The 18,090-nt window shown below is 43.5% G+C and overlaps 1 protein-coding gene across 1 annotated transcript in view; it reads right to left on the reverse strand.

Annotated features, from left to right (window-relative positions):
* Positions 1-17,470, reverse strand: part of MAP1B (microtubule associated protein 1B) — a 98,958-nt gene extending 81,488 nt beyond the window's left edge. Inside the window, exons 1-2 of the mRNA XM_074952763.1 lie at positions 17,139-17,470; positions 11,185-11,286 (exon numbers count right to left, since the gene is read on the reverse strand). Coding sequence (XP_074808864.1) covers positions 11,185-11,286; positions 17,139-17,316 — 280 coding nt within the window. The 5' untranslated portion in view covers positions 17,317-17,470. The remainder of the gene's footprint in view (positions 1-11,184; positions 11,287-17,138) is intronic.
* Between the last annotated feature and the right edge of the window lie 620 nt (positions 17,471-18,090).

Genomic DNA, 18,090 nt, shown 5'->3' on the forward strand with positions numbered 1-18,090 from the left:
CCCTCCCCTGCAGCCTCAGCTCACTGCTCTGCCAGCGCAATGCTCTGGGCGGCGAGCTCCTGGGGCAGCGCAGCTGCAGAGCCCGGCCTAACCCGGTGCTCTGTGCTGCGTGGCGCGGCTGCCTATCCTGGTGGAGCCGCGCCATCAGTGCTCCAGGCAGTGTGGTAAGGAGGCAAGGAGCAGGGGGGTGGATAGAGGGCAGGGAAGTTTGGGGATGGTGGTCAGGGGGCAGATAGGGGTCGGGGCAGTCGGAGGATGGGAAACCGGGGGGGTTGAATGGGGCAGCGGGGGGCAGTCAGGAGACAGGGAGAAGGGGTGGTTGGATGTGGCAGGGGTCCCGGGGGGGGGCTGTCAGGAAGGAGGGGGGGGTTGGATAGGGCAGCAGGGGGTAGTCAGGGGGCGAGAAGCAGGGGGGTCAGATGGGGGCAGGGGCTGGGCTATGCCTGGCTGTTTGGAGAGGCACAGCCTACCCTAACTGGCCCTCCATACAATTTCAGAAACCTGATGCGGCCCTCAGGCCAAAAAGTTTACCTGCCCCTGTTCTAGATCCTATTCAAGCACAATAAGAAAGGGCCTCTGTTTCAGGGTCTGCAGCTCTCAAATCTTGGTCCACAGGGAACTTAGGAGCCAGTAAATTCCAACCTGTTACACAGGGACCTGCTAAAAGTTGCCAGAACTAGAAGCTGAAATCTAACAGAGGACTCCTGTCCTGGGATCTGACTGGCAGAATTCTGTGGGTCCTGATTGGATTCCCTGCTTGTATTTAAACCAAGCTCAGGAACAAGAAGTTGTCCATGCAGCTGGGTTTCTTTCCCCTGCTTAGAGCTGCTTCCCTTGCATTACCTGCTCTTATTGCCTGATTCTGATCTCCCGGTAACCCAATCCTGCCTGCCACCTGACTCTCAGTTTGCCCTTTGCCATATCTCAGACTCTGATCTACTCATATATAATCCAGCCTAACTCTCAACTCCTGCTCCAACCACTTGGTCAGACCACCCATGACACTCTGCCCTGAAAAGCTTTCACCTTAGTGCAAAGCATAGTGATGGGTTTGTGACATGAGATCCCTGGATTTCAGAGCCCAGGCTTCAGCCAGAGCAGGAATGTCTACACTGCTATTTTTAGCTCTGTAGTATGAGCCCAAGTCAGTTGACGCAGGCTCTGAGATTTGTAGCCGCAGGGTTTTTTTTGCTGTGGACATACCCTTACAGAACTGAGTTCTAGTCCCAACTTTACTTGAACTTCTATTGTCTAAATCCTGACCAGTGAAATGCGTGAATGATAATTACCCCTTAAGGTAGCAACATGAGACCTTGGCTCATAATAAGATCTGTGAAGTGCACAGAAATATTAACAACAGTCTCTTGATGGGCCTGCAGTTTAGTGCACCATCCTGTAGTCTACAGGCAACTAGAGGCCCTGTCTGATTTTGACTCCACAAAATGATATGATGGCTGGAGCTTTTCACATCACTGAGAGACTGAAAACAGCAGCAGCCAAAATTGCATTTCTCTCAATTAATTTGAGAGAGTAGTCAACATTGCGTATAACTAACTGTACAGGCAGAACTGGTATAGTTAACAGCCACATAGGTTCTGCACCTGCTCCTATTGAAGTCAATGGCAAAACTCCTATTGACTACAATGGTAGCAGATTTGGCTTTCTTTATACTATTGTACATACATAGGAAGTCTTTTCACTGGAAACGAAGTGTCATTTCATTTGACTAATAGGGAAATACAATTTCCTTTTTCCCCTCCTTTCAGGTTGTCATGAGATCAAGCACTTATTTTACCCTTAAAAATGGTAGAAAATATTTGGTCTATAACAGTGGTCACCAACCTGTAGATCACCATCGACTGGTCGATCCTGGAGCCTACCATTCGATCATGATCTCCGGCCGCTAAAAGTCTGGTAGTGCAGTGGGGCTAAGGCATGCTCCCTGCCTGCCCTGGCCCCACGCCTCTCCCGGAAGCGGCCAGGATGCCCCCATGGCCCCTGTAGGGGTGGAAGGGGGAAGGGGTCTCTGTGCGCTGCTCCTGCCTACAAGCACTGCCCCTGCAGCTCCCATTGGCCGGGAACGGGGAACTGTGGCCAATGGGAGCTGTGGGGTGGGGGTGTGTGCTTGCAGGCAGGAACAGCGCATGGAGAGCCCTGTCCCCCACCCCCTGGGGTTGTGGGGGCATGCTGGCCACTTCTGGGAGTGGCATGGGGCAGGGGCAGGCAGGAAGCCTGCCTTAGCCCTGCTGCGCCACTGACCAGGCGCCACCTGAGGTAAGTGCTGCAAAGCGGGAGCCCACATCCCAATCCCCAACCCTGAGCCCTCTCCTAGAGCCAGCACCCCATACCCCCTCCTGCACACCAAGCCTCTACCACAGCCCTGAGCCCCTTCCCAGAGCCAGCACCCCAAACCCCCCTCCAGCACCCTGACCCCCCTCCTGGACCCCACACCCCGTACTGCCTCCTGCGCCTCAACACTCTGGAGCCCCCTCCTGCACTCAAACTCCCTCTGACAGCTTGCACCCCTCACCCCCTCTGGCACCCTAACCCCTTGCCCCAGGTTCAACCCAGAGCCCCTTCCATACTCTGAACCCCTCAGCCCCAGCCCAGAGAAAGTGAGTGAGGGTGGGGGAGAGTGAGCGGGGCAGGGTAGATCCTGGGTTGCATTTAAATTCAAAAAGTGATCTTGTGCGTAAAAAGGTTGGAGACCACTGGTTTGTAATAATTCTGAACCGTTAGGGCCTGATCCAAAGCCCACTAAAGCCAATGGGAATCTTTCCATCTATTTCAATGGACTTTGGATCAAGCCCTTTATCATTATAGATACTGAACAGAAACCATTAATATTCAGCTCCGCCTTTCCCAGCAACTTACTCATCAAAAGGTTGATAAACTGTAGGTGAAAGTAGATGGAGAAAATCTAGGTAGTGAAATAAAAGATAAATCATAGAAAGAGAACATAAAAGCCAACATTTAAACAACGTTGGCTATGACCACCAGAAAGCAGATGACAAACGACAGTGACAGCCTAGTTACAGACTTATAACAATTCCAGAAAGGAAGACATGAAAATCAGACAAAGGTCATGTGCTAATAACACTGAACAAAGGCCAATAATGAGAGGACACTGGAAATGAATACCGAAACAAAGATCAATGGGAGTCATAATAAAGGTGGCAACCAAAAATAACTAAGAATCTAGAAAGAAGCAACTGAATGAAGAGAAATATGGAGAGTAATACTGTATTCCCTCAGCAAAAATCTTGGGAATGCACAGCTAAGGTTGATCACGTCTCCTCCAAAAGCAACAACAAAAAACCCAACATAAATATTAACAATGGGAATTTAAATGATCTAAAACAGCGGTTCTCAAACTTCATTGCACCGCAACCCCCTTCTGACAACAAAAACTACTCAGCTCCGGGGGGGGGGGGGGGGGGGGCTGGGTACACAAAGCCTGAGCCTGCCCAAGCCTCACCATCCCAGGTGGGGCGAGAGGGGGGGAAAGAGGGCCAGAGCCAAAGCCCCATGGCTTCAGCTCCAGGTAGGGTGTCTGTAACCTGAGCCAGGACTGAAGCCCTTGGGCTTTGGCCCCAGGCAGTGGGGTCAGGCTTCAGCTTTGGCCCCAGACAGTGGGGCTCAGGCTTCAGCCCCAGCAAGTTTAAGTCAGTACTGGCAACCCCATTAAAATGGGGTTGCGACCCACAGTTTGAGAACCGCTGATCTAAAAGGAAATTCTCAGTTAAGGCTCACCCAACCCTACACTGCTGCCCACCCTCCACATACAAGCCAAGACCAGTTTCCATAGCAAAGGGAGAGTTCTATAATAACATGCTAATTTTATCTACTTGTGATGCAAGGCATTTAAAAATAAACTTCTCAGTACTATTGCTGATTCACTTTAGCAGCTTAATATCAGCATGTACTGGTGTTTTAGCAGTAATATAAATTCATGTTAATTGTCTTTGAGATCATGCCTAAAAAAACCAGAAGTGTCAAGTTATTCAAGAATGATTGTCACATCAGTGCAACAACTGACTCACTGAGCAAATAAAATCACTTAGTAGCACACTTCTGGAATTTTGATCACCACTAAAAGGAAGAGTTTAAAGTAATTCATATCTATTCCTCTAGCCAGACATTTTAGGTATTTTACTTGTAATCCTTTATTGATCTATGGAAATCTTTGTACACTACAAAATAAAGCTAATTATACTTTATGAAATCATGGCATTTATTTCCTGCGTGAGGGATCCTTTTTCACCTTTAAGATGTCTGCAATCCCCTACCTCAGCCATACTCTGTAGTGAGAGACAGTGACTCTACTGTGAAGTTGCTAGCAGCAACACTCCTACAGGGAACACCAATCACAGATCCAGCAGCATGAATCAGCTTAATTCTCCACTTGAGCTCTCTCTGCCTCCATTTTCTTTCTTCCAAGTAGCATCCACTTTATAGCACAAAAACAAATCTTTTAGCCAACTGGAGGTAAACTCTCCAAATATATACCAAGCTAATCGGATTCCCCCCAGATAGTTATTCAAGGTACAGAAGTCTCTAGTAGGTTGAGAATCATATTTATAGACTAGCCCTGAGCTTGCTAACATGCCAGATTACTTGCATTTTGAAGATGAATGTATCTAAGTGTTTAGAGACATTGCTTAGTGCTTAGATATGGACAGTGCTCTCCATTTCTCTGCATAGAACACAATATACTAGACAGATATTACAGTATAGACACACCTGGTGCCAGATGATGATCCCAGTTACTCTTGTTTATGCTGGTGTAAATGAGATCCGAATGTAGGCCAGGATATTTTAAACTTTAAAAAAAATAAAACTTTGCTGATAGTAGAGTTAAAAAACAACTTTAACACAACATTTTATCAGTAATTTTGGAGATCTGATCTTACAAAGCATTAGAACAGATTCTAAACTGGTATAAATTGGCATAGCTCTAAGTCAGTGGGCGCTACACTATTTACACTAGCTGAGGATCTGACACATTGTATTTCTAACGAACATAGATATGGTCTCAGTATTGGAGATGTGAATATTTATTTAACATTAAATGAGAAACATTGTACTGACTCTCTTTAAGTCACATATTTCTGTAGAAGTATTAATGGCTAAAATGCAATGCACAAATTCTCCATTACAAGACTAAAAGGTATTTATGTCATTTTAATTAAAAATCTACACATAGTATTCAGTCGAAGGCACTAAGGTTTATATGCAACAACTCAACAAGTATAATTAAAAATAAAAAGGTATATGTGGTATGTTGTGTGTATTTTAACACAAGAAAAGCAGGACATCTCTGAGAGCGACCTTTATAGATTAAACATCTGTGCCATGTTGTATTACAAGACAGCATTTGGCAGAAAGTTTATATTTAAAAGTGCGGTGCAAACAATGCCTATGCAGCAACATCCACTTCAAGAAAGTTTCTTCAAACATCTTACAAAAGTAATACAAATTAAAATAAAGCAGATGAATTCAAATGGGCATGTATGTGGTTGCATGTCTCTCTATAGCTATGTATTTTGTATGTGCACACACTTCTCCACAGAGACAAAGGACAGAGAAGGAAAAAAAAGCCAGTGGCACAGACAGAACCAGCAGGGGGGGCATGGACATGATCCCTAGACACGTTTGTCAGTCAACTGGGGCTCTCAACCACCACACTGAGAACCTGCAGACTAAACTGATTATCACCTTTTATTCTTTCTATTTCTAAATGCGCTACTCTAGTCACAGAAACAATGCATTTTGGGTAGAATTTACCCTACTACAGAAGGCCCAAGGCAAGGCCCTCCTCACTGTAAGTCTCAAGATCTAGGTGGAGATATGGATGAAATAGCCACCAACAGGACCTCCACTTCCGCTCTACATCAGCTAGCTCCTGCCTGGTATTGAATAGGCAAACACATGTTCATTCAGGGCAAACCAGGAAAGGAGACAATAGGAACCGTTCTACACACAAACCTTGCACTGGTTTAGCTGAAATGGATTTTATTTGGACAAGGCCTAGAATCCACACTGATCCAGTGGCTGGAAGCCTCTGTGTAGGAGGCAGAGGGACAGATGAACATCTGTGGAGGGCCTGACTGAATGAAGGCGAATATATTCCATCACCCTCATCCCACACTGATTCCCTGCACAAAGCCTATTTACTCTGGCTTCGTGTAAGAAGAATTTCACCTATTATGCACTTGAAAAATAAAATTTAAAATTTAAAAAGGATTAACAAATTGTTTAAAAGTAGCTTCATTTTAAAATAAAACACCATTCAGTACTTTTCCACCCTCATCTCAGCATGACACACAAACTGTTGCGTGTGTGTGTGCGTGTGTATGAGATTTTCTCTTCTTTTGAAGTTTACTTCAAAATATGATGGAAATTATCAGTTCATGATGGAGAAAACAAAGAAGTATGCACTGGAGTATTCATTTTAAGTAGTGTTCCTTGTTGTCTTGGCAACCATTTTATTAGCTTTGCTATTCATTTTTCACCAGGACCTGACATCATCAGTGCAAGATTTTTTATTAAGGGGCCTGCTAACTCAGCCACTGCATAAGCCATAGGAGAGGGCCTGTAAGCATTTCCATTCTAAACCCCATTTTTGAGGGCAGGATATATTGTCTTTATAAAGTACTATTCTGGCTATAACCGAGCATACAGAACACCAGCAAGTGTATTTATTCTTTTATAACATTTAAAAAATATATATATGTTGGGAATTAATTCTATTCCCATTGATATCAATGGGAGTTTTGCCATTCACTGCAGTGGGAGCAAAATTAGGCCTCAAATTAATTCATTCCTCAGATATACAAATGTAAAAAGTAAGGATGCTCAGGAAAGGCATATTCTCTTCAGTGCCTCATAGACTTTAAAGGTCAGAAGGGACCATTATGATCATCTAGTCTGACCTCCTACACAACGCAGGCCACAGAATCTCACCCACCCACTCCTGTAACAAACCCCTGACCTATGTCTGAGCTACTGAAGTCCTCAACTCATGGTTTAAAGACTTCAAGGTGCAGAGAATCCTCCAGCAAGTGACCTGTGCCCCATGCTGCAGAGGAAGGTGAAAAACCCCCAAGGCCTCTGCCAATCTCCCCTGGAGGAAGATTCCTTCCCGACCCCAAATATGGTGATCAGCTAAACCCTGAGCATATGGGCAAGACTCACCAGCCAGACACCCAGGAAAGAATTCTCTGTAGTAACTCAGATCCCACCCTATCTAGCATCCCATCACAGGCCATTGGGCATATTTACCGCTAATAGTCAAAGATCAATTAATTGCCAAAATTAGGCTATCCCATCATACCATCCCCTCAATAAACTTAGTCTTGAAGCCAGATAGGTCTTTTGCCTCCACTGCTCCCCTTGGAAGGCTATTCCAGAACTTCACTCCTCTGATGGTTAGAAACCTTAGTCTAATTTCAAGTCTAAACTTCCTGATGGCCAGTTTATATCCATTTGTTCTTGTGTCCACATTGGTACTGAGCACCTTATGAGTGTGACTCCCCCTCCATCATACCATCATTTGGAGTAACATACCCTGTTTGCATTGTTGCTTTGCGTAGCCCTTGAATTGCTGTGAAAGGTCTGGGGAAACTTATTACTCTTGCCTCTGTCACTGTGCAGCCATGCAGGGACTGCACAAAATTATTGTTACACATTTATATTGTGGTAGCACCTAGAGGGCCTCCACCAGGTGAAGGACCCCATTGTGCTAAGCTCTACACAAACATTAGTAAAAACAGTCCCTACCCCCAAAAGTTTATCTGGCTTTATGTTTGGGTCACACTAAGGGCTTGGTTTTAAACAGGCAAAAGCAGGGAGTTTCAAAATTAAAGGTGACATTTGTTATTTAACTATACCCCCACCTTACATATGATGGGCACTACTGGAATCTCATCAGGTTGATTTTTTTTCCCCCATGATGAATATTGTATATTCGTTTTACTGAACATGGGTCTTAGCTACCCGGATTTTCCAAGATGAGGAGAAATTTAGTCAGTTTTACACACTTCACCCAAAATGTTAACTCTGTTGTGAAATCAATGTTAATTTAATTTCAATCCAGCTCAGAAATTTCAACAGAAATCAGTTACTTTGACATTTTATTCAAAAAGGGCTCCAAAAAAGGCCTCCTTTTCATGGCACAAAATGGAAAGCACAATGGAGTCTCACATGGGTTCAGTACCAAGGCACTAAGGATAGAGCCCAAAATTTTGTTCTTGGTTCTGTAAAGAGGGATCTCACTGAGGTCAATGGGAGTCTTATACAAGCATCTGGGGGTAGAATTTGACCTAGAGTGCCATCTTCACTTCTGAATTTCCTCACTTTTTCAGGTTTAAGACAGATTCTTTAATGCCTTTGAACACAGATTTGTGTGTCTTATTGTTTAAGGACTGAGCAGTACTAGAAAACACATTCATTACTGCTTGTCATAGAGATGGTGATGAATTCAAGTCACATACAATTAAGCTGTAATTCTACACAATGACAGACTAAACAGGCAAGTCTAGACAAAAAAAGGCTGCTAAAAATACAATTCCTAGAGAATATTTCCTAGACAATTTTATAATCTTTCCATTGAAAAATAGTGTATAATCCTCTATCATTTACAAAAAAGAAGTAAGATTTGCTTGGTTTTAATTCATGTAAACCTATCAAAAAATAATGTCCCAAGTTAAGCCATTTAACAGCACTTCCTGAAAATCTGAAATGCATGGTCATGTTTTTGCTAAAATAAAGGCAAAGAATTTTTTAGCTGAAATCTTAAAATTAGACATTTACAAATTAAATTTTAGGTGTAATGTACAGTTCCACCCTCAGGGTCAAATCCTGCTAGTCATACTCAAGTACTCTCAAAGCAACAAAAGGGAAACTTGTGTGACTAAGCAGCTGAATTTGGTTCATGATCAATGAAATTTAAACCAAATTGTAAGATATGTACTTTGGATCTGATCCCGCTTCCATGAAAGTCAATGATGGCAAGACCAGGACCTAGATGTTCATATTTTTTTTAAATCTGTTCTGCTGTTTCACAGGCCAAGGGGAAAAGTCCAAAAATTTTTAGTTTTCTAAATCTGACCAAATGCGCAGACTTTGCCACCAGTCTGTTTATTAGAGACAAATGGTGTAATGAGTGCTGCTCAAAGTTACAGAAAAAGCTTCAGTGTGTTATCCAAGATGACAGAGTGAATACTGCCAGACAAGAGTAATCTGAATCTCTTTGTTACAATTTGTGATACTGACTCTAGGAATCTGCTGTAGCAGCATTTCATAGCCATCCCAACCATGCTCATGACCAGTAATTTTAATGTTATTTAGTCAATATTATGCTGCATTAGTTGTTACGCTTACATCCACAAATATTTCACCAGGGAAAACAACCTAAATTCCTTTGAGAAGACTGTATAGTATTAATTAAAATCTAATGTTGATTGTACACGTGCCTAAACTCAAGATTTGTTTAACAAAAAAAAAAGTTAGAAAAAAAACTTACCAATCATCAGATTCCCATGAAATGACAGAAGTCAATTCTGTATGATTCACAACAAACTATAAAATTAATTTTTATTGGTACAAATCCTCAACTGAAAAGCAGGCTTTCAGAGAAGTCAGAAGAGAACATTTAGGTCTCATGCCTCCCATAAGAGTCCACAGTCCCCAGGAAAGTGAAAGAAAATTGTTCCCTCAACCATTCAAAGCAGGGGAGTGGAAAATTCTATCTGAGCAACTCAAACAACAACACTATACAAGCCATGTTCACAGAACAGGAATTATACCAATTCTGAAGGGCTTTATCATACTGCAAAATTAGCAGTTTAGGTGTAGTCACAGTTCAAAATAGGGGAAAAGAAAAAGCTGCCTTGTAGGGGGAGAAGAAATTAACTTGACTGAACAATGAATCCCAGAGTAAGCCAGATCACATGCACTCCCCTGCACGTCCATATGTAGTCCTCCCTTTCTGTATAACAAGAGGGTGACCAGGGGCCATTTCTGTAGCAGTGCCCTTCCATCATACCCAAAGGCCACAGAAGGCCCTCCAAAACAGTCTGAGATGCTGTGTGTCGAGGGGGGTGGATTTGAGATTAAAAGGGGCAGGGCCCTCTCCCCGTCCCCAACCAACTATGGGGAATCAGCTGACAAGTTATATTAATCTTTGAATTACAAATATTCCATTCTGTGGAACTGGTGCTGAGGCACAGGTCTTCTACTGGATTCCCCTGAGGTTTATGTAGATCTCAGGGGATCTTGTGGTTTCTGGTGGCTGAAAACCCTTTTCATTAACTGAGGGATGGGGTGTAACCTTGTTTAAAGTAAGTTTAAAGACAGTAATTTGCTGAACAGAGCCTGCTCTGATGCAAAGAAATACCTGAACTTCATGAGAAAGCAAAAGCTTCTTACTTGTTCATTCTCAAAATGTATCTTAAGCAAGGAAATGGATGGGGCAGAGAATTGTTACAGGGCCATGGAGTTTTTCCCCTCTCAGTTATCTGTTCAATTCCAGCCCAAGTAAGTAGTGACCAAAAGTTACTACCTTTTGATAGCTCTTTGGTGACCTGTTCAGCATGAGTTGATAGGCTAACTCCAGTTCCTTATGAACAGATTTCCATGTCACAAAACCTCCACCTTTTGTTACAGACTTACTCTCAGAGAGAATCACAAGTAAATGATTTTAGAGAACGAACCACCCCTCCTGTCTCTCTAGAGGTAGTCCATCCAAGTCAGGATCAAGGCACATTGCTGGGATTGTGCTGTGCCTATTCTGATAAAAGACCTCCAGTCTCCAGGGCTGTTAATCTGTCACTTTACCTTAAGGAAAACAACCACTCATTCAAATAATGAATATTGCCTAAACCTCAGCAGCACCCAAATATCAATATGTAATGAAGTTGAACATAGCGTTGAACATGCAACATATCTAAAGCATAGGTTTTAGTTTGCGTGCCTTAAAAAGTACTACCAAATATATTACATCAGATATCTGAATATTTTGACAAAAGAATATAATGTCTGAAGCTTTTTTTTTTTTTAAATAGAGAAAATCATCCTAAAAACTAAGCTAAGTCATGCAGTAGGGTTTTTTGTTGTCGTTGTTGTTTTGTTTTTTAATAAAAGCTATGCCAAACATTGGTCAAAATTAAAAAGAAGTCTTACCTCGAACTTCAGGAGAGAACCGAGCTGAATGGCGAGACACAAAAAGTTTCAGTTCTTGGTCTAAGTTGCATTCAATCAGATTTGTGTCCCATGATCGGATTCCTACAAGTCAAAACACAATATATATTCATATTTGACATTGTGATTTGAAAGTTTTCAGCTGAATATTTTGGATTCTCATTCATCAGAGCTAAATATTTCTCCATTCCAAAGCCTGCATGTGTCCCATCCTTCCTCTCTCTGATATCCACACATTTGACAGCTGTTTTGTTCATTTACACTCACTATAGCTCAATCTTGCATGACACTGAACATTCTCAGACACGACTGAAGACAGTGGTCAGTGAGAAATGAGGAAAAGGCAGTTCATCGGTGCTAAAAAACAATGGCTCCTGCAATCTGAGAATTGCTGGTTGATTCTGCAGCATTATGACATATATATTGATAGTATATGCCCCCAAACTGACTTGCAACATAATACATTGTTTTTGCTGATCATTAGCTACTGAATTGCATAAAAATAAATTATTCAGGGGAATATTTTAGCCACATTACAAGATCATTGTGTTTGCTCCCATGAAAGAAAAAGAGACACCTTACATATATTATAGTCCCAGTACTTTAAGTATTAAATTTGCAGATCTCTTAATGACGAGCTGTTATGCTAGCAATGAGCCATCTCATTTAAAGTGAAAATATAAATTGTTACTTTATTCCCTTTGTTCAAGAAGTGTCAAAATCCTGTCTCTCTCAAATATAAAATATACTACTTGATCTCCTCTCTTAAATTAAGCTTGGAAACGGTCCTACTACTTTGCTATCCAGTTTCTTTTCTCAGTTAAAGAGGAAGATTCTTGACCCACGTAAGGCACTGAAAATTATGTTTCCATAATAAATATTTTTAAAAGTTTATAGTTGCGAGTGGGGGAATAAAGTTACCAGTTTCAATATCACAGGAATGAGAAAACCAAATATGAAATGGTCTGGAATGTTTTATATTTTTCTACAACTCAAAAATTCTTCATTTTTTTTAAAAGTGTGTAGGCAGTTCTCCAATAAGGTACAGGCACTCGCACCACTTTGAAAATAAATTTAAACGTTTATCCTCTTCTGCTAGGGTGCGGTGATTAGACCAGGACAAACTAGCCAAGCTGGATGGCAATGGGATGGGCAGAGGGAAAGGAGCAGAGCCTATAATGGTATCAGCCGCTTCCCATTCCCATAAGCTGAATTGTCTGTTTTTTCCCTTCTTTTCTGTACATGTCCTGTCATGCAACTGTGGAGTTGGGGATCTGCAGTATTTGGGGAGGGAGGACACAGCTGGAGGAGCTAGAGTAAGGGTTGGGGCAGCTGCTCAATATGGTACCATCCCCTGGAAGTTCCAACATGACTATGCTCAAACTAGCAGCCCTGTTTCCCCACTTTCTTCTCCCTCTCGGGGGGAGAACCCTAGTCCTAGCTTGACTCCTGTGGGAGGCACACTGTGCATGGTAGGGATGAAAAGAAAGAGAAGTCACAGAGAGAGTTCAGCACTCTGCATGGTTGGCCTGAGATCAATAGGTTTGATGACTGGACTCCCCATACAAAAAGTTTGAGGATCTGCATTTCAAGGCCCTTGCCCCCTGCCCACTCCAGAGGCCTTTGCTATAGAGAGAAAGCCATCTAATACTTTCTGCATCTTCAAAGCTGTTGAAATACACGTTTATTCCTCCCATTTCCAGATGATTTTGCAGGGGAGGAGATGATTTAACTCTCAGTTTGCTGTTTTGATCCAATAGCTACTTTGTGCCACCAATGACATCATAGGAATGCTCATTCTGCAGCAAGTCCAGAAGGCAGAGAGTAGCTACTTTTGATGATTTTTCATAAGGGTCTTTATGACAGCTTTTCAACCAGACTATCAATGTGCCTGATATTGGGGTATGTCACTTTATTAATTAACTGCAATTTTTAAACACTATATACGTTTTAGAAATACACAATTTTCCATACATTTCATAACAGTTTATGAAAATAATTCCCTAACTAAATTACTTAGTTGAACTATGGAGGGACTCACTCGCTACTTGAATTGTAACATATTTGTATGTAGGCACTGGAGGTCACCCTCTGCTAAAAGTCTTCCTATCTTTGTTTTCTAGAAACCTCTTAGTCATGCAGTTTTTTGGTGAATGAATTTGGGAAGTAAATACACCACACTAACAGTGTTCATATTTAATTATTTCCATGTATCGAATACTTCAAATCAAGAATAATCTTAAAGATATCATACCCAGCGGTCAACCATCATCCAGATAAGTAGCACATCAGAGAAATGCTGTTTGTAAATGTGCACTGACCATAAATCTTGAAGCTAAACAATGGTGATTAAACAAGTCCTAAACTCAGGCAACCTCCAGACAACAGCTCATTGACCTATGATAGCAAACCTGAGTGATAAGCAATGGTGTTGTTTAGGGATAGACTACAAGCATTTGGTAGACCTATTAAGCAACACAGACATGGATTCAGTGATGCTGCAGGTACATAGTGTCTGTCCTGCCATCATTCGGTGCATTGACATCCTTTTGATGCAAATGTGTAGAGTGTAGATTTATACCTGGATTGAGAGTCTACAATACAATACTGGAACAGAGCCAGATCACTCAGTCTGTCAATATGCAAAACACAAGATTCAAGAAAATGCTGGAAGCTTAAAATGAAATGTAATTATTTTCTTTATCTTAAAGAGCATTTTCTATACTTGAAGGTCCATGATTCAGCATTTCTGATATAAACACCATATTTCAAATAGTAAAAGTGACAACGTCAGGTTTAAGTGAGATGGAGATTAAATCTATAAACCAAGGACAATTTAAAGATAAATATTACATGCATAACAATATACAGTCAGTGAAAATACAATGGACCTGGGATCATTACTTCTTTCCGGGGTATTAGCAATACAGATGCCGCTAGCCCCTGGACTAATTATACAGCAGAATGGGCACACCCACAAGCCTTAGTCTGTGTGCTAGACCAGTGGATAGATACTGAAGCCATTTTTTGACACATCAGAAGGCAACCTTAGACCACTAGAAGACTGCCATTTCAAAGAGATACTTCAGAATTTAAAAATACAGTTGGCAAACTCAAAACAAGACACCCTCTCTTCATGAAATTTAAAGCAACTGAATCTGCAATCATCCAGGCTGTGTAAGACCAACCCACTGATGTAAATTATCAGATAATATCTTCTCTGATTCTGTTTTTCTTCAGTACTGTACAAGAATCCACAATCTTCAGTGATGATGCTCAAAAGACATACCAGACAAGACAGCAAAGAAGAAGAGTTAACAGGGACGCTGAACTCTTGAAGGCCTTGTTGAGAATGGATGGTTTTGGAATGGACTATTTTTTCCAGATAGTAGTGAGCTTTCCTCTGAAAAGAGGAGATTCATCAAGCCCATATTTATTCCACAAATATATAGCTACAGACTCCCCCAGTGTGTTAATCCAGAACAAAGCAGATGAACATAAAATCAGTGATATCTCCAGCAGCTGAATTCCTAATCAGATCTGCCACCTGCAGGAGAGAGGTGACTTCTAATCCAAAATTTTGAGTAGACAGCCCACAGGGTTGCTTATAAATATTTAAAATATGCTATGCTTTGTGAGTTTGGGTGGCAGCAATGGAAACCGTACAGCAGGAATTACACAGCAGAAGCTTCAAGAGCCTGAAGAGGATTTCTTCAGAGGAAGGATGACATCAGATGTCTTGAGGGCAGAAGACACATCCGTTTGCTCTATTAATTATTAATAATTTGATTTAAAAATGCAGCCAACTCAGCTTTAACTCAATCAAAACTTGAGTAAAATTAGGAAAATACACTGACCAAGTGGCTCTAAATTACAGAGCAGAGCAACAACAGTTTTCACTGGAAGACAATGGCAGCTATAAAGATAAAAAAGGTAATTTTAAAAGGTGGTTAGCTGTGACTAGCTAATCCTTAATCAGAAAGGAGTAAAAAATAAATTTGGGAAAAAAATAATGAAGTAAGACAGATGGTGGGTGGTGAAGCTACAATAGGAAGAGACAATTGAAGTCCTATTGAGACTGCTGAACCACACCTATAAGCCAGGAACGGTAACCAATTCACTGTTTAAAAGGTCTCCCTCTGACAATGGACATTTTCTGAAATCTCTACCCTCATCAGCCCAAAAAAGAAAACACATTTGTTACAAAAACATCAGTAATGTAGCTTAATAAACTATGGCATCTAGTAATGGTTTTACTTGTACTACATATCAATATTGTGCCATCATAGCATTTTCCAATTCACTGAAATCTATTATTTAGAAACAATAGCAAGGACTGATTGGAAAATCGTGATTTTCCTACTTATATTTTGATGGAGTTGTGACTTTTAAAAAAAAATATAGCAAATATTCTGAATAATAGCAGCAGCCTGTAGCTGGATAATGTAAGGATTGTGAGAGTGAATGTTTAGATATTTAAATTTTAATCACTTAAATCTTTGTTGTTTTTCTTCTATAAAAATCTATTCCTATAAAATTCTCTAAAGCAAACAAAAACTCTTATTGCTGAAAGTTAGAAACAATAGAAGCAGCTGCGTTCCTGCTCAGGGGTTTCTCGCTATTCAGAACTACGACTCCCCAAATCTCTTAGATTTTATTTTGCAGTGACGAAATGCAGTTTGTTTTTAAAAATAATTGTTTAAAAATGTATTTTTTCTTGGCTATGTGAACGCCCTTTGTCCGCTATGGGCTGCCATAGGGACCGCAGTGCGGACTGCACCACGCCCACGAGCCGGTATCTCTGGGCAGACAGACTCCAGCAGCAGCAAGAGGGGAATAGAGAAAGCGAGGGAGGCATTGCTGCTGCTGCAGAAGACCGGAACGACCTCTGCAGAAAAAACCACTAGCACAGCGGAGTAACAATGGCGGGGGGGACACAGAGAAGCAATAGTGGGGGGGACGGCTCGAGATCAGTTGCAGTGGAGGGAGAGGTCTGTTGTCTCACCCGTTCACCTTCTCCTGCCTTGTGTCTTAGGCTGTGTGGGTGCAGCAAAAGCCAACTGCAGATCTTTGTGCGGGGGAAGCCAGCGCGATATAGAAGGAGCCTCCTCCCTTATTTCTGCTGCTGCTTTATGGACTAAATAGCCACGTATGTCTCATGATACTGCACCTAAACTACTCGATTAACATTGGCTTGACCACAAAGATCAGATTCCTGCAGTCTCTGTCCCCCGTTCTTTATGTCTGGACATTCTCGCTGGAGAAGGGACACCTATGAGGCTGTAGGTCGGGGGGGGGGGGCGGTGTAAAGAAAAGGGGCAGAAAATAAGCCCCCTCTCCAGCAGGCAGAGAATTCCGTTTGGCTTTCCCCAGTTTTCCTTGTGAAATGGAAAAATGGGCAATGATGTCACGCAAGGTGGGGCGCTCCTCGAGCTAAGAGGAAAATTCTCCCCCCATGCGCCAAACGGAACCACCAAAACCGCTTCAGGGAACCACAGCTGCCCCCCTCCGCCGGTTCCAGCCCCGGCCACCCTCCCGACCCCTCCAAGGCGCGTCAGCCAGCCGAGGAGGTTGAAGCCTGTCTGGGCTGGGCTAGCCCCGTTGCCAACTGTTAGCGCTGCAGCTCGGAGCGGAGGATTTTCCCCCCTCCGAGCAAAGGGAGTGGTTGCATCAGATTCTTTTCGCCTTGTGGTTTAGTGAAGGCAACATCTTGACTCCTGGCGCCGGACGCTGCGAGCTGCAGCCCCGCTCGTGGCAGACGTGAGGAGCCAAGGGCGGGCGCCGAACCGGGGGCATTTATGGCCGATAAAGAGGGAGAAGGGGGGAGGGTCTCCAAAGAGGAGACAACAGCAAGGACTTCTGTGCAACCTGTGGTTGCCCCCGTGCCTCCCACCCGCAGCAGAAGGGCTGTTCTCGGGGCGGGCCGGGCACCTTACCTCGCTCTATGTTGCCGATGGCTCGCCTCAGGTGCTCCTCGGTCACGAGCTCGCCGATGACCACCAGCAGGTAGAATTTGCTGTCGAGGAAGCGGTGCGAGAGGCTGGGCGTGGGGGACGTGGGGTTGGGGATGCTACAAGACGGGTCCGGCTCCGCTTCCACCACCACGGTCGCCATCCTGCCAGCCCCTCTCCTCCTCTTGCTGCTGCTCGGGGCGGTGGGCAGGGAGGGAAAGGATTATCTCCAGCGGTGCCTCCCTCCTCGGCGCCGAGCTGCCGAGTGGTGCCGGGCTGCGGGCAGCAGGAGAGTGAGGGCGGGCGGGGAGGCGGCGGCGCTTTTATACCGAGACGGTGCAGGGCTGGGACCCGGGGAGGAGGAGGGGACCCAGCACATCCCGGCGCGTTGCTGCCGCCGCTGTTCCAGCATCCACAGCTGATGTCATCTGCAGCAAATCATCCCCGGCGCTGCCTCCGGAAGCAGAAGGAACGAGGTGTGCAAACAATGCCCAAGGCTGAGCAAGGTGTGGGGGGGCCTGGGGCCCAGCAAACTGCCCTGCCTTTGCAGCGCAACCCCCACCCCCGGCCTCAGCACACAGACCCCCAGCGAGAGGGCAGCCGAGGAGCAAAGTTCAGGCCAAAGCTGACCCCCTCCCCAGTCCTCAGCTGGGGCTTTTCCTCTCCAAAATTGCATGAGAGCAGTACCTTCACGGGGCACCCTCTTTTGCCCCTGCCTGTCACAACTCCATAGGGACCCTAGCCACAAAATGCGCACCCGCATCCATGTGTGAACTTTTGCTTTCGCCTATTTTAAATAGAGCCAGTCATGAAGTGCAGAGCCACAGGTCACCTTCTGGAATGGGGGTGCTTGCCCTGAAGATTTTGGTTTAGGTCCGATCTCCATTCACAAAGATAATGTCCCTTATAATAAAAGTATGTACAGCAATAATCTACA

This window comes from Natator depressus, chromosome 5, assembly GCF_965152275.1.
Source record: "Natator depressus isolate rNatDep1 chromosome 5, rNatDep2.hap1, whole genome shotgun sequence".
Classification (NCBI taxonomy): Eukaryota; Metazoa; Chordata; order Testudines; family Cheloniidae; genus Natator; species Natator depressus.